The sequence below is a fragment of the Lampetra fluviatilis genome, unplaced genomic scaffold, assembly GCF_964198595.1.
Source record: "Lampetra fluviatilis unplaced genomic scaffold, kcLamFluv1.1 SCAFFOLD_959, whole genome shotgun sequence".
Taxonomy (NCBI): Eukaryota; Metazoa; Chordata; class Hyperoartia; order Petromyzontiformes; family Petromyzontidae; genus Lampetra; species Lampetra fluviatilis.
In genome coordinates, this window is record NW_027620588.1 from 1 (window position 1) to 17,194 (window position 17,194).

General features: G+C 55.0%; 1 protein-coding gene and 1 long non-coding RNA gene across 3 annotated transcripts in view; one reads left to right on the forward strand and one right to left on the reverse strand.

Moving 5' to 3' along the window:
* Window positions 1-6: 6 nt before the first annotated feature.
* LOC144954105 (uncharacterized) lies at window positions 7-2,195 on the forward strand. 2 transcript variants are annotated; one of them, XR_013641045.1, is made up of 4 exons: window positions 7-914; window positions 1,101-1,119; window positions 1,221-1,461; window positions 1,556-2,195. It is a non-coding gene; the product is annotated as an uncharacterized LOC144954105 (long non-coding RNA). The 2 variants fall into 2 exon arrangements; XR_013641044.1 differs by lacking the exon at window positions 1,556-2,195 and having other exon boundaries at window positions 1,221-1,489.
* A 430-nt stretch (window positions 2,196-2,625) lies between these two features.
* The window catches only part of LOC144954106 (paired box protein Pax-6-like), a 32,053-nt gene continuing 17,484 nt past the window's right edge, over window positions 2,626-17,194 (reverse strand). Inside the window, exons 6-12 of the mRNA XM_078884681.1 lie at window positions 15,045-15,225; window positions 8,825-8,980; window positions 8,391-8,473; window positions 7,602-7,764; window positions 6,834-6,931; window positions 4,618-4,753; window positions 2,626-3,688 (exon numbers count right to left, since the gene is read on the reverse strand). Coding sequence (XP_078740807.1) covers window positions 3,603-3,688; window positions 4,618-4,753; window positions 6,834-6,931; window positions 7,602-7,764; window positions 8,391-8,473; window positions 8,825-8,980; window positions 15,045-15,225 — 903 coding nt within the window. The 3' untranslated portion in view covers window positions 2,626-3,602. The remainder of the gene's footprint in view (window positions 3,689-4,617; window positions 4,754-6,833; window positions 6,932-7,601; window positions 7,765-8,390; window positions 8,474-8,824; window positions 8,981-15,044; window positions 15,226-17,194) is intronic.

Sequence of the window (17,194 nt, forward strand, 5' to 3'; positions counted from 1 at the left end):
GGGTTTGGTGGTGTTGGTGGTGGTGGTGGTGGGTTTGGTGGTGTTGGTGGTGGTGTTGGGTTGTTAGTGGTGGTATTCGTCATGGGGTTGTTGTTTTGATGTTGGTGGTGGTTGTGGTGTAATGGTGGTTGTGGCGGTGGTGGTGATTGTGGCAATGTTCTTAGTGGGTTGGTGGTAGTGTTTTGGTGGTGGCTATGGTGGTGGTTTGATGGTGGATATTGTGATGGTCTTGGTAGTGGTGATTTGGTGGTGGCTATTGTGGTGGTGGTGATTTTGGTATTAGTTATGGTGGTGGTTGTGGTGGTGGTGGTGTTGGTCATCGTGATGGTGGTTGTGGTTGTGGTGGTGATGGTCATGGTGTGGGTTGTGGTGGTGGTTGTGGTGGTGTTGGTCATGGTGGTGGAGGTGGTTTTGGTGGCGGGTCGCAATGGTGATGAGGCATAGAACGACGAATCGATTATTGGGCTCACGATACACGCATCGAATCGCGTGTCGGATAATCGATTATTATGATTTACGCAAATTATATGCAAACGATATGCTAACGTTACATTTAGGCTAATGGTAGCGAACACAACGGCACGGACAAGACCTTTGAAGAAAAAAAACCAGGAAACAATGCAAACGAGGAGAGCGTAAAACACGACACAAAATAATCGAATCGAGACACCGAATCGTGACGATTCATAGAATCGTCAAGGATTTGAATCGTTAATGCCGAGTGGCGATGGTGGTGGTGAGGGAGTGTGAGGTGGTGGTGGTGAGGTGGTGGTGAGGTGGTGGAGGAGGTGGTGGAGGTGGTGGTGGAGGTGGTGAGGTGGTGGTGAGGTGGTGTGGAGGAGGAGGTGGAGGAGGTGGTGAGGTGGTGGTGGTGAGGGGGTGGTGAGGTGGTGGTGGAGGAGGAGGTGGAGGAGGTGGTGAGTGGTGGAGGTGGTGAGGTGGTGGAGGAGGTGGTGAGGTGGTGGAGGAGGTGGTAAGGTGGTGGAGGAGGTGGTGAGGTGGTGGAGGAGGTGGTGAGTGGTGGTGAGGTGGTGGAGGAGGTGGTGAGGTGGTGGAGGAGGTGGTGAGGTGGTGGAGGAGGTGGTGAGGTGGTGGAGGAGGTGGTGAGGTGGTGGTGAGGTGTGGAGGAGGTGGTGAGGTGGTGGAGGAGGTGGTGAGTGGTGGAGGAGGTGGTGAGGTGGTGGTGAGGTGGTGGAGGAGGTGGTGAGGTGGTGGAGGAGGTGGTGGTGGAGGTGGAGGAGGAGAAGGTGGTGAGGTGGTGGTGAGATAGTGGCGAGGTGGTGGAGGTGGTGAGGCGGTGGTGGAGGTGGTGGTGGAGGTGGTGGTCGAGGTGGTGATGGTGGAGGAGGTGGAGGAGGTGGTGGTGGTGACGAGGTGGTGAGGAGTTGTGAGGTGGTGGTTGTTGAGGTGGTTGCTGTCCGAGTAATGTTGTGAGTTGTGGAGGTGATGGTGGTTGTGGAGGTGATGGTCATTGTGATGGTGGTGTGGAGGTGATGTGGTTGTGAAGTGATGGTGGTAGTTTCGTGGTAGGTGTGGTGGTGTGGTAGTTGTGGAGGCGATGGTGGTTGTGAAGGTGATGGTGGTAGTTTCGTGGTAGGTGTGGTGGTGGTGGTAGTTGTGGAGGTGATGGTGGTTGTGAAGGTGATGGTGGTAGTTTCGTGGTAGGTGTGGTGGTGGTGGTGGTAGTTTCGTGGTAGGTGTGGTGGTGGTCGTAATGGTGTCGATTAGGGCATCACCACGGAAGGTAGTGGTTGTGTTGTCTGGATATCCGGGTGTTGTTGTTGTTGTTGTTATTGTTGACTGTTGTTGACATTGTTGACTGTTGTCGTTGTTGAATCTTGTTGACTGTTGTTGACTGTTGTCATTGTTGGCTGTTGTTGTTGATTGCTGTTGTAATTTTGGCTGTTGTTGTTGTCCTGGCCATTTGAGTTGTTTTCAGTGATAGCTGCTGTGGTTGGTGTCACTGTACGAGTAGACGTGTTTGTTGGAGCTATTGTTGTTGTTGTTGCTGGCTCGGCAAACCAAGTCGCCGCCGCCGTCGCCACATCAACCACCCACCCTCGCGTTTCGCCGCCAGCCTGGGGTACTCCACAACTGCCGCGTATCGGTTCACTACCACACACAGGTGCACGCGCCTCCACCACGAGACGGGTGATTCCACATCTTCCCCCTCCACCACCACCCCCCACCTACCCGACCCCCAACCCTGCCCACCTTCTTGAAACCCCCGAGATAAGAGATTATCTCCGCCTATCACAAACAACAATAGACAACCTTCACATGTGCATATCTCAAAACACCACTTCCTCCACCATCTCCACCTCCTCCACCTCACCACCACCACCACCACCACCACGCACTTTGACTAAGTCGATCGAGTCTCAGCCGCGTGCGTGGGTCCACCGTGAATGTCGAAGCACGTGATCCGCAGAGGCAGCGTCCCTGTGACGTGCCCCCACACGTGACGTGTCCTTGTGACGTCTCTCACACGTGACGTGTCCCACACGTGCCTTCTCGTCCAATAGAAGTCATCTTTTTGAGTGAGAGAGAAAAAAACTCGTCTGTCCGTTTTGATGGTTTTTTTTTTTGGGGGGGGGGGGTGTAGTACCATCCGCTGCGCCCCTTCTTCAAATCCGGGGAAGGGGGAGGTGGGGGAGGCTTGTCTTTGTCTCCGAGGTGGGGGCGGAGGGAGTGGGGGGGGGGCTCCCGAAGTTTGCGAGAATTCGTGGGGGGATCCCCTTCACCTTGGTCACTGTTCAAATCTTCTTGGCAGGAAATCTCGGTGGCGGAATGAATGGAAGGACGATGGAATGAGTGAGTGAACGAACTGAAAATGTAATTAAAATGCGTGAGGAATTTGTTGGACGAACGATTGAACGGCTGATTGATTTAATTAAAGAACGAGTGAATGATTGATTGTACGGATAATTAAAACGTGCATAACTGAAGGGTTAATCAACCAAATTAGTTATTCGAGGAATGAATAAATGATGGAATTGTAATATTTCTCTGAATGACTGACACTAAATAATGGGTTTTGAGCGCACGTTTGATTGAACGAAATAAATACATTATTTTTTGCAATAAGTTATTGATTTAATAATTAGCGAATCGTTAAGAGCATTATACCACTCCGTCTCTTGCACTGCGGCAGTGAGGGATGGCGACGGCATGTCTTCATCCAGCAGTGGACAGATCACGGCTGATGGCCACGATGATGATGATGGAGACTCAATCATGGAAAACTTAAACAGTTATGTTTGGGTAAATGATTTAACTTATACGTGACTGAATAACGAATGAATGGCTGGGTGAATACACGATTCAGTGAATGAACAATTACGGAATGATTGAACGAACGAATTCATCAACGCATTCCGCAGTCGGAGGAGAAAGTTCAGCCCTAGGTGGGTCGGGGGGCAGAGGGGGGTTGGCGATCACGAGTTCGCAGGAGGTCGGAGTCACGGGCGGGCAGGCAAACAGGCAAGACGCAGTCGGGCAGGCAGACGGCTAGGCAGGCAGGCAGGTAGGCAGGCAGGTAAACAGGCAGGCAGACAGGTAGGAGGAGCCAGGGGTGGGTAGGCTGCTGCCACGGGCAGCCCTCACTGCAGCCTGTGCCAGTACTGCGTCAGGTCGGGTTCGCTGCCCGGGACTTGAACGGGCACTGACACCCCCGGCGAGATGAGACCTGGGGAGAGCAGAGACAACAACAGGCGAGGTCAACGTCGTCCGCGTTCCGTTTTGATTGGCTGTTGTCGTCATCACGTCTGATGAGTTGTCGTCATCACCGCCATCGTGGTCATCGTGGTCATCGTGATCGTCGCTCTAAGCAGATTCTTCTTCTTGTCGTACGGGCGGCTGATGCCCACGCAGAGCAGCAATTGCGATTTCACATTCAGGTGGTCAAGCGCAGACAGCCGCGTCACGAGAAGCGGAGTGGTGTGTCGTCACTGTGACGTCTCCTTCTTCGTGTTTGTGGATCGGGGCATTGCCTCGCTGTACGTTGCACCACGCTCTCAGGTCTGGATGACCGCAGTCACACGCCACTGCTACTGCAGAGTTGTTAATTTTCCATTTGTGCATCAGGTCGGTAACCGCATCTACTGCTGCATGCTTTGTGCACTGGATGATGATGATGATGATAATCATCCGCTTAATCGTCAAGCATCGTCCTCAACGTGAACAGGCATCGTAGTCGACGCGGCAAGTTCCTGGGAGACTCAACCGAGGCACGTGGGCGGTTCAGCCGGCAGCCACGCCCACAAAGATAAAGATCCCCCGTATAGCCTGTGACAGACTTTCGGAGCAAGGGGCTGTTAGCGAGCAGCACCTATGAAGGCCGGCACGGCACACGAGGGGGTGGGTGGCCAGCACCACGCCCGGCCGCCTTTGTCTCCCCAGTGGCCATGTTTACTACACAATCGCACCAGGTACTCATTTGAGGCTGAGTCGACCTAGGGGAGGCCCAGAACCGGTTTCAGATAACGGTCACTGGTATTGGCCGTGAACGGAATCGAACTCGGGTCGCCGGGTTTGTAGCGCAGCGTAGCGCGCTAATCGCTGCGCCACCGCTCCTGGAGGGTTATTGATGATGACGTTGTTGTTGTTGTTGTTTACCTGTGGACCCCGCGGGGCCCATGCTCTGGCTGCCCACGTGGTTCTGCACGTGGGGCGGCGTGTAGCCGTCGTAGCTGCGCGCGCTCACGGGGCTCGTGGGGAGCATGCACGAGTAGCCCTGGCTGCCCATGGGCGCCTGGACACACACACACACACGTAACACACACGCACATAACACACCACACGGACACCACACGTAAACACACACGTAACACACACTAAACACACACACGTAAACACACACACGAAACACACACATAAACACACACACGTAAACACACACACGTAAACACACACACACATAAACACACACACACACGTAAACACACACACACACGTAAACACACACACACGTAAACACACACACACGTAAACACACACACACGTAAACACACACACACGTAAACACACACACACGTAAACACACACACACGTAAACACACACACACGTAAACACACACACACGTAAACACACACACACGTAAACACACACACACACGTAAACACACACACACGTAAACACACACACACGTAAACACACACACACGTAAACACACACACACGTAAACACACACACACGTAAACACACACACACGTAAACACACACACACGTAAACACACACACACGTAAACACACACACACGTAAACACACACACACGTAAACACACACACACGTAAACACACACACACGTAAACACACACACACGTAACACACACACACACGTAAACACACACACACGTAAACACACACACACGTAAACACACACACACGTAAACACACACACACGTAAACACACACACACGTAAACACACACACACGTAAACACACACACACACGTAAACACACACACACGTAAACACACACACACGTAAACACACACACACGTAAACACACACACACGTAAACACACACACACGTAAACACACACACACGTAAACACACACACACGTAAACACACACACACGTAAACACACACACACGTAAACACACACACACGTAAACACACACACACGTAAACACACACACACGTAAACACACACACACGTAAACACACACACACGTAAACACACACACACACGTAAACACACACACACACGTAAACACACACACACGTAAACACACACACACGGACACACACACACACGTAAACACACACACACGTAAACACACACACACACACACGTAACACACACACACGTAAACACACACACACGGACACACACACACACGTAAACACACACACACGTAACACACACACACGTAAACACACACACACGGACACACACACACACGTAAACACACACACACGTAAACACACACACACATAAACACACACGTAAACACACACACACATAAACACACACACACATAAACACACACGCACATAAACACACACACGGACACACACACGTAAACACACACGAACACACACACACACGTACACACACACGGACACACACACGTAAACACACACGAACACACACACACACGTACACACACACGTACATACACACACACACACGTAAACACACACGTACACACACACACACATAAACACACACGTAAACACACACACACGTAAACACACACACGGACACACACACGGACACACACACGCACGCACACACGCACACACACGCACACACATAACAACAACAACATTCGCCATTCGCCACTAAGTGACTTCACCACGGCGCCTGTGCCAGGCTGGCACACACGGACACACAAAGACAAAGATCCACCGTATAGCATTAACATGCTGTAGGGGCAAGTGCTGTTAGCGAGCACCTATGAAGGCAAGAATGGTACACGAGGGGGGTGGGTGGCCAGCACCACGCACGACCGCCTTTGTCTCCCCAGTGGCGATGTTTACACACCGCACCAGGTACTCATTTGAGGCTTAGTCGACATAGGGGAGGCCCGGGACCGATTCAAATAATCGTCACCGGTGTTGTGCCGTGAGCGGGAATCGAACTCGGGTCGCTGGGTTTATAGCGCAGCGCGCTAACCGCTACACACCGCTCCCCACACACGGACACACACACACGGACACACACACACACACAAACACGGACACACAAACACGGACACACACGCACGTACACACACCCTCGTGCGTGCCGTGCCGCCCTTCATAGGTGCTCGCTAATAGCACTTACCCCAACTTGTCTGTTAAGGCTACACGGGGGATCTTTGCCTTTCGCGTGAACTCACCTGCATGGGCAGGTTGTTAGCCATGGAGAAGCTGGGCATGGGTGGCAGGGCGCTGTACGAGTTGCCCAGACCCATGTCCGTCCGACCCAGCATCGCACCTGTGTGAGGGGTGGGGGGGGGGTGAGGAGGTGGTGAGGAGGTGGTGAGGAGGTGGTGGTGGGAAAGGGGTGAGGCAAGGAGGTAGTAAGGAGGTGGGAAGGGGATTTCAACAGACCTCTCCATGCACGCCAGGGACTCACCTGTTCCATTGTCTGCATTTTGCAATCATCGCACACCGACGACTCTGATGGTGAGGGCTGTTGGTGTGCCTAGTATTGATCGTATGTCTATGATATCACTTGTGGGTGGTCTACAACATGGGAAAGACGTCGGCGGGTTTCGCCATCATCAGGGATCATCAGCTGACATGGCGATTCCCTCGCCGATTCTTGGCCATGCCAGGGTTCAACGCTCACATGCAGCTCACCCTCACCTGTAGCTCAGCCTAATCTCTACCCCGCCCCCTCCCTGGATCTGCCTCTGCCGCTCACTCTGCTCACCAGGGCGCCGCGCTCCTCACCTGTAGCTCAGCCTCACCTGTGTACCATCTCCGCATGTACCTCACCTGTAGCTCAGCCTCACCTGTAGTTCAGCCTGACCTGTAGTTCAACCTCACCTGTAGCTCAACCTCACCTGTAGCTCAGCCTCACCTGTAGCTCAGCCTCACCTGTGTACCATCCCCGCCTCTACCCCACCTGTAGCTCAACCTCACCTGTAGCTCAGCCTCACCTGGGTGCATGCCAGGTGCCGTGGGCTGCGGGATGGGCTGATAGACGGTGGCGGAGAAGCTCGAGTTGATGGGGATGTGGCTCGGAGCGTTGCTCGCCTGACGCCTCTGGTTCCGCAGCTTCTCCTCACGCCGCCACTTGGCGCGACGGTTTGAGAACCACACCTGGGGGGCCGGGGGGGCCGGGGGGGCGGGGCGGGGCGGGGGGCATGGGGTGGGGGGGTTGGAGAGTGACCCAGGGTAGCAGGGAAAGGGGGGGGGGGCTGAGTCGGTGGGTTGATTGATCGGACTATCTGATGAGCGAATGAGTGAATAACCGAGTTCGTGTGTTGATTGATCCGGTCCGTTGATTAATTGGTGGGATGGTTGAATTATTAGGTGATTGTTAAGTTGATTTGGGTGATTATTGATTTATTGATTGGTTGATTGTTTGATGAAGTGATTGGTTGATTGGTAAATTAATTGAATGGTTTATTAATGACATTATTTCTTGGTGGATGGCTTTTAGGGGGGACATTTGGTTGACTGCTTTATTAATTGGTAAATTTCATTGTAGTTTTTGCAATTTTGTATTCAATTCTGAACTGCAGGAGGAGGAAATTCCACAGCACTATGCCAAGGATCGCTTATATACATTTTTATAAAGGATAGACGAAAACCTACTTACTGTCATGCCATATACTGCTTCACCTGTAGGCCTGTCACTCATCACTCACCTGTGACTCATCACTCACCTGTGACTCATCACTCATCTGTCACTCATCACCTGTCACTCATCACCTGTCACTCACCTGGATGCGCGCCTCGGGGAGGTCGATCTTGGATGCGAGTCGCTCACGCGCGAACACGTCCGGGTAGTGAGTCCGCTCGAACTCTGGGCAGGTGAGCAGTGCAGGTGAGGGGAGAGACCCAGGTGAGACAGGTGAGGGGTGAGACAGGTCAAAGTGGTACTAATGCTGCTGTTGATGATGATGATAATCATGATTGTGCTGCTGCCAATACTGCTGCTGATTACGATGATGGCGACCCGACTAATGATGATGCTGATGAAGCTGATGACTGCTGTACCTCCTGCTACTCGCTGAAACTCGTGCCGATGATGACGCCGATGACTGCCGACGATGATTACGATCCAACCGCCGATGCTTATGATCACGATGATTGCCGCTGCCGCTCGCTGCCGATGATTACGATCCTGACTGATGACGCCGGCCAGGGCTCTCACCTTTCTCGAGGGCCTCGATCTGCTCCTGGGTGAACGAGGTGCGATTGCGCTGCAGCTTCCTCTTCAGCTGGAGCCGCATCTGCGCGTCCTCCGAGTCGTCGCTCGCCGAGTTGCTCAAACTCGTGTCCAGGCTCCCGTCGTGGGACGCGCACCCGTCTGGGGGGGGGGGGGGGGGGTCACGTGACGTGGGGGAGGGGGGCACGCGGGGGGGTCACACGGTCAGTCGGAAGGTCACGAACGCCGCGATGGTCCAGTTAGGTAACTGGTTGTACATGGTGCGCCGGGGGAAGCCAGTGCGGGACCTGTAGCATCTGTTATAAAGGGGCCCTAAATTAAAAAAACACGTAAATATTAAAACACACAAATGTTTTTAACTTGCATAGTAAAGTAATTGTATTTCATCATTTGCTATACAGCCAGATAATACGACAAATCGCTAACCTTAAACACCCAGTCGTTCATTAAAGTTGAAGGCGGTATAGTACTATAGTAATAGAGCAAGTGCAGAATCACTGAACCGGAATTGATAGCTTGAAAGCATTTAGCGCCGGAACCTTGAAAGTGCGGGGCCCGTAGCTACATGTGTAGCTACTTTTGCTTCTACGATAATCCGGCACTTGTACAGGCTAACGACGCCTCTGGTTACGCACAAACCACGGCGGTAGATGCGGATTCCTGATGATGCACAAATGGGAAGGAAAAAAAACTCCAGCAGTGATGGTGCAGCTGCGGTCATCCAGGACAAAACGTCGTGCAACGTGTAACGACGCAATGGCCCCGACCCACAAATACGAAGGAGACACCACAGCGACGCTGCTGCTGACGCCGTTGTCTGGCCATGTCAAATCGCAGTCGTTGTTCTGCGTCCACATCAGCAGGCCGCACGACAACAAGAAGAAGACCGGTTGGGAAGTACTACCATTAACACATTGTCCTGCGGAAGGAGCTGGTAGGTCAATGGCCAGGGTCAACGGCGGCGTGGTGTATTCCGCAAATATGTCCGGCTGTGAGGGCGGGCACAAGCCGGCGTGAGTAGGTTAACCCAACTGAGTAATTTGCGGTGCGATGCTGTCATCATGTTTTGGCTCATAGCAGTCACAAGGTATGGTTTTGTTCTTAAAGCTACAGGAGGAAACGCATGCAGATCAAGTTTAGATTATAGACATTTCTGCTCCGATTTGAAGTTTTCGTAACTGCAAGGATCTATACTCTTTGGTTCTTTCGGTAAAGTCACGTAGGAGAAAAAATAAAATAAATAAAAATGTAAATTAATAAATTAAATCACGACGTTTCGGGCACAACACAAGCGCCCGTCATCAGGTGTTGCGCCCGAAACGTTGTGATAAAATGTATTAATTAATGAATAACTGGCATTGTGCTTGTGCTGTTCGCCGTTTGGCGTTGTTCCTGGTCTACCGATACTGGTGGTGTGAGACGAGGCGACAGAGGAGACTGCCTCTGGTGTAGGCCAATCGGTGCCAAGGACAATGCATGCCTTGTTATCATCAACGCATGGTTTGTATGCGTGTTGAACTTCTTTCGCACCGTACATAGCCGACTGTGCTAATGTGTGGCTTAACGCAGACTAGACGCCTTGCAAGAGGCGTCCACTGGGCGTTTGAACATCTGAACGCCCCCAGTGTTGTGGCCGGGAAGGGCAAAGCCGATTGATCACCTTGATACCGGCAAACCGGTTCCCGTAGCTTCTCTCCGTTGGTGTCGTCAATTGGAACATTCCGAAGAAAGCCCGTGTAGAACAGGGGGAGACCAACTGCACAACGACCCCCCCGGATAGCCTCGAACAGGCAGGAGGGGAAAGTGCGGGTCGAGAGTGCCGATGAAGGCCGACACCACGCCCGGCCGCCTTTGTCTCCCCAGTGGCGATTGTTTACACACCGCGCCAGGTACTCAGTTAAGGCTCAGCCCACCTAGGGTTCGCCGGGTGTACGTAGCGCAATGCGTTGCCCACTACACTACCACTGCTCACAGCCATAGCCAGCACCACGAAACGCACATGACACCTGAGAGACAAAAGCGTCCCTAGGGCACAAGGCAAATCGTGGCGATCGCCCCGGGCCCCGCGCTGTGAGGGGGGGGGGGGCGCTTAGACGTCACAGTGTCAGATGTAATACTTCCGATTTAATTTGACGGCGTCGGGGGACCCACGTGGTGGGGTTTGCCCCGGGCCTCGCACCCCCCCCCCCTCCCCCCCCATGGACGGCCTTCGCGACAGCCACACGTGGAGACGGCCCCATCACCACCACAGTCCCCCTCCACCCACTCCCCTCCCCTCCACCCCCTCCACCCACTCCCCTCCACCCCCTCCACCCCCTCCACCCACTCCCCTCCCCTCCACCCCCTCCACCCACTCCCCTCCACCCCCTCCACCCACTCCCCTCCACCCCCTCCACCCACTCCCCTCCACTCCACCCCCTCCACCCACTCCCCTCCCCTGCCCCTGCCCCTCCCCTCTCCTCCACCTACCCACTCCCCTCCACTCCACCCCACCCCCTCCTCCCCTCCCATCCCCTCCTCCCCTGCCCCTCCCGTCTCCTCCACTCCCACCCCTCCCCTCTCCTCCACTCCCACCCCTCCACCCCTCCACTCACACCCCCTCCCCTGCCCCTCCCCTCTCCTCCACTCCCTGCCCCTCCCCTCCCCTGCCCCTCCCAAACCCTCGTGTCGCCATGGCGCGTGTTGCCAGGTGACTTGTGAGAGTGGAGGTGTGAGTGAGTGAGTGTGGACTGGGTGGGTGGTGGCGGTGGTCGTGGTGGTGGTGGAAGCGGTTGTGGTGACTGCAGGGGGTGGTTCCACCCTAACGCCCGGGGGAGTGGGGCGGGCCACCCTGACACACGGGGGGTGGGGGGGGGTGAGGGCGCCACCCTGACGCCCGCGAGCCGCCCACCATCGCGACGAGACGAGGATGCAACACCGCGGATTCGATCAGCGGCGTCGCGCCTACGGCAATGAGCCTCGCTGCGAGGAAATTCAAACGGGGGGGGGCTGGGCAATGTTGCCCCCCTCGCTACCCCCCCGCCACCCCCCACCACCACCACGATCTTCATATCCCGGGTCTATGAAGATTGAGGCCACCCCACCCCTTCCCGTACCGTGCCAGCCTTCATCGGTGCTCGCGAACAGCACTTGCCCCAAAAGTATGTTGAGGCTATACGTTGGAGATCTTTGTCTTTGCGTGGCTATATTTTTATATATTTGCTCGTTTGTTTATTTATACTGGCCAGGGTTGGCGGATCTTGGAGAGATTCATGTGAAAACTCCACCTCTCGCCCGTGCTGCAGCTGCGTTTCACTGCTCCCTCTCGTCCCCTCTGATCCCCATCCCTCTCCCCTTGCCCTCCCCTTGACCTCCCCTTCACTCACTCAGTAGGTCAGCCGCCTGACGAGCCATCCGGGAAACGAACGTCCCTAGGGTACACGGCGAATCGGGGCGATCGCCCTGGGCCCCGCACTTAGGGGGGGGAGGGAGGGGGGTGAGGCACTCGCTTCGCCGTCACGATGTCAAATGTAATACTTCTGGTTTAGTTCGCAGGCGTGGGAGGTTACCATGGGAGTCCAGTTTACTATGGGAGTCCAGTTTACCATACACGTCATTATCTCCCCAGTGGGGATGTTTACGCACCGCCCCAGGTACTAATTTTAGGCTGAGTCGACCTAGGGGAGGCCCCAGGACCGGTTCAATTAATCGTCACCGGTGTTGGCAGTGAGCGGGAATCGAACCCGGGTGGCCAGGTTCGTAGCGCAGTGTAGCGCTCCCCACTGCACCGCCGCTAATAAACACGCACACACACAGTCACGTGCGTCACCCTGTCTCCTGATCCCCTCGTGCCTTCTACCTCATCAAAACTTCCCCCCCCCGTCCCCTCCCCCAAATCCCCCGTCGCTTCAACGTCCCCCCCTCGCTCGGCACCACGCTTCCAAACACGCCGAATCTGCGGGGTGTGCGTCTATCCCCCAAGACCCCCTCCAGCGAGTACACCGGGGGTCTCGGTGCGCCCCCCGGGCGAAGGGGGAGCAGTGGTGGTGGGGGGGGAGGTTGGCAGAGGGGGGTCGAGGAGATGGGTGGGGAGGGGGGAATTAAGAAGGGGGGGGGTGTGACGCTACATGCGGAGTCATTAGAGAGCCGCCTCTGGGTGCTGCGTGGATTCGCAGCGCTAATTACCTATACGAGACAGCAAGCCCCATCGGACACACACACACACGCGTGTACGTGCACACGTACACACACACACTTGTACACACACACACACACACGCGTGTACGTGCACACGTACACACACACACTTGTACACACACACACACACGCGTGTACGTGCACACGTACACACACACACACACTTGTACACACACACACACGTGTGTGTACACTTGTACTCACACACACACACTTGTACACACACACCTGCAGATATACACACACTTGTGTACATCTAGACACTACAACGATAAAGGTCCCACCCCCCGTATAGCCTTCGACAGAGTGTTGGGCCAAGTAGAGGCGCGCCTACGGTACACACGATGTCGTGGGTGGTCCACACCACGCCCGGTCGCCTTTGTCTCTCCAGTGTTGATGTTTGTCGCAGCAGGTACTCATTTAAGGTTGAGTCGACCTTGGGGAGGTCCATGACCAGTTCAAAGAATCACCACGGCTGTTGGATGACCGTGAGCAGGAATCGAACTCGCCGGGTTCGTAGCGCGGCACGCTAACCGCTACGCCACCGCTCCCAACAGGCACACACAGACACACGCCTGACGTACACCTGCACACGCCAAAGGGCTCGGAGCGTCGTACCTGGGGATTTACAGTGAAGCGCGCACCTTTGGGAACGCACCTGGCAGATACACGACGCACGCCGACTCCGAACACACACGCACGTAAACATATACAGAACAAAGACAAAGATCCCCCCTATAGCCTCACCATACGTTTTGGGGCAAGTGCTGTTCGCGAGCACCAATGAAGCCTGGCACGGCACACACGAGGGGGTGGGTGGCCAGCGCCACGCCCCGGCCGCTTTGTCTCCCTAGTGACGGTGCAATGTGAGTACTCGTTAGAGGCTGAGTCGACCTAGGGGAGGCCCGATACACTAAACTAAAAAACATTTATTTTTCCATGTAATTCGTTTTGGGACGCGACCTGGCAATCACAAATGATAGCTCGACGTCGGGGTGGCCAATCATCATCATCATCATCGCGTGGGAATTGTTTTTGTTTAATAGCAGCAGCCAAATCCTCTGAACGCGTGATGTTGATTCTAAATGTGGAGGGGGAATGCCCCGGAGGAGTCAGCCAGTACCTTGTATCGCTTTGCTCAAATCATTTTGCTCCGATCTGGCACCACATAACGTGCATCGAGGAAGAGCCGTTCCCTGGCTCGCCAGGAGAAGGCGGAACAGCAAAGTGCGGACTAATCGCCGTCTGTTTCCATCTGTACGGGGATGTAGCGTTACCGCCCCACCCCCCCTCGCGCAAGGCGTGTGTTTTCTCCGGGTGGACCGCCTTTGTCTCCCCAGTGGCGATGTTTTACACACAGCACCCGGTACTCATTTGAGGTTGAGTCGACCTAGGGGAGGCCCAGGACCGATTCAGATAATCGTCACTGGGTGTTTGGTGGCAATGAGCGGGAATCGAACTCGGGTCGCCGGGCTCGTAGCGCAGCGCGCTAACCGTTGTACCACCGCTCCACACCCCATCTCCGATTTGCATGGTTGGCTACGTACGGTGCAAACGAAGTTGAACTTACATACATCTCCCTTCCTCCCCACGTGACCCCCCTCCATCTCCACCTGGCCCCTCCTCCTCCCCGATGACCCCCCCCCCCCCACCTGAACCCTCTTCCTCCCCCATCTTCCCTCGACCCACATCTCCCCCTCCCCCCAACATTAACTTGATCACCCCCCCCTCTCCCCCACCCCACCACACCTGATCCCCCCCACTCCCTCCTATCCACCTCCCCCTCTCACCAACACACACCTGATCACTCCCCCCCCCCTCTCCCTCACCCCACCACACCTGATTCCCCCCCTTTCACCAACACACATCTGATCACTCCCCCCCCCTCTCCCTCTCCCCCCCTCTCCCCACACCCCACCCCACCACCCCCCTCTCACCAACACACACCTGATCACTCCCCCCCCCACCCCCCTCTCCCCTCTCCCCCTCCCCCGTCTCCCCCCCCCCACACCCCCACCCCACCACCCACCTGGCCCCTGCTGTCCCGGGAGAGCCGCGCCCGGGTACCACCCGGGCCGGGCTCCCCAGCCGGCCCCGGGCTGTTGCTGCTGCTGCCCGTTGAGCATGCGCAGTTTGTCGTAGACGCCCTCCGCTCCCATGGGCTGCTTCTCGCTCGCCAGGTTGCGCAGCACGCGGTTTATGGACGAAACCTGGGGGGGGGGCAGCGCAGGGATGTGGGGAGGAGGTTGTCAGGTGTGGGTGGGAGTGTTTGGTGTGTGGAGGAGCGGTGGTGCAGCGGTTAGCGCGCTGCGCTATGAACCCGGCGACCTGGGTTCGATTCACGCTCGCGGCCAACACCGGTTATGATTATCTGAAACCGGACCTGGGCCTCCTCTAGGTCGACATTGTCATTGGGGAGACAAAGGCGGTCCGGGCGTGGTGCTTGCCACCCACCCCCTCGTGTACCGTTCCGGCTTTTATAGGTGCTGCTCGCTAACAGCACTTGCCCCTACAGTCTGTTAAGGCTATACGGGGATCTTTATATTTGATTTTTGTGCTATGGGGTGTGTGAGTGAGGCATAGGCGTGCGTATTCGGTGTGTGTGCATTTCAGGAGAGTCCAGGTGTGTGCAGGTGTGTGCGTGTGTGCGTCCACGTGTGTGTGTGTATGTGCAGGTGCGTGCGTGAGTGCAGGACTGTGCATGGGCGGGTGATGATGACATCGCGAGAGAGTGGAGGAGTAGGAAGGTGGATGGAGAAAAGCATAAATCACTCACTCCACTCAATTATTCAAACCAACATTTTTTTTGTTCCCAGCTTTTGGCAAAGTGCACGAACACTGTCACCGTAATTCAAATAAAAATATAAGATTTTTTTTGCCAATGGCCGCGCTACGTCCGCTCAGCTGTTACTTCAATTGTGGAACGGAGGGCCTTCGAGGAGGGCCTACACCGCCTCCGGGTTAATCCGGTCCCCTGTCCGCACTCCACTGTCGATGGGCCGTCGGTCGCGACCATCCCTGTGTATCGGCTGCGGTGCGTGGTCTCCAGGAGAGCCTGGCTCTTGGGACTGCGTGGGGACGTTTGGTCGATTACTCTGTGAAATGGCAGTGCCCGGCACACCCCGTGCAGTGTCGTCGCGGTGGCCAGGAGATGTTAACTACCTCGCCTGGTATACAGGAGGTCGTGGGTTCGATCTGTCTCTCATCATCATCACGGTGGTTAGGAGATGTTAACAACCTCTCCTGGTATACAGGAAGTCGTGGGTTCGAACCCGGCTCTGACGCCTGCTGTGTATTTGGAGTTTGCGTGTCTCTCTCTCTCTCTCATCATCATCACGATGGCCAGGGGATGTTAACAACCTCGCCTGGTCTACAGGGGGTCGTGGGTTCGAACCCGACCCTGAAGCCTGCTGTATATTTGGAGTTTGCGGTGTCTCTCTCTGTCTCCGCGTGGTCGCGTGGATTTTTCTCCGGGCTTCCGATTTTTCCCCTCCAAATGTAGAATCAACATCACGCGTTTATAATATTTGTCTGCTATAAATGTCCACGTGACAAGCCACTTCGTCGTGCTATCATTTGTGGCCAGGTCGCTTCTAAAAAAGGGCTACATGGCTCAGTGGGCCTTAACTGCTAAAATAAAAATTGTTTAAGAGTTAAAACTTCTCTACAAAGCTCCTTCCCATATTAGGACACTACGGGCAGCTATGAACTTCTAACTCACCCAGATTGAAAACGTATTTCTTTAGAACTGCTTTCTGTGATGAGTGTGTTGGCATCCCCCGCCCCCCAACCGTCCTCACCTCCGATGAGAACGGTTGGCTACGTACGGTGCGGAAGAAGTTCAACAAAGTACAACAACAACAACATCGTCGTTATCACCACGATGTGCTCTGCTAGTTGCTTGCAGGGAGAATAAAACGCAGTCCCCGTGGCGACAGCGGAAGGCGAGTGGAGTGGACAATGTAACGCATGGAGCCACCCATATAAATCCACTGCTGGATGAACACCCCCCTCCCGCACCACCCACGCCACGTGGGCGATTTTTGTTCTTAACTTTTAACCATACTTCACCACGTTGGTTCTACAGGGAGGGGGGGGAGGCGTTCGTGGGGGTACCGTCTCCCCCCTGGCTCCCCGGCTCTAGGGGTGGCCACTGCTACGTCTCTACTGCATTGCGTG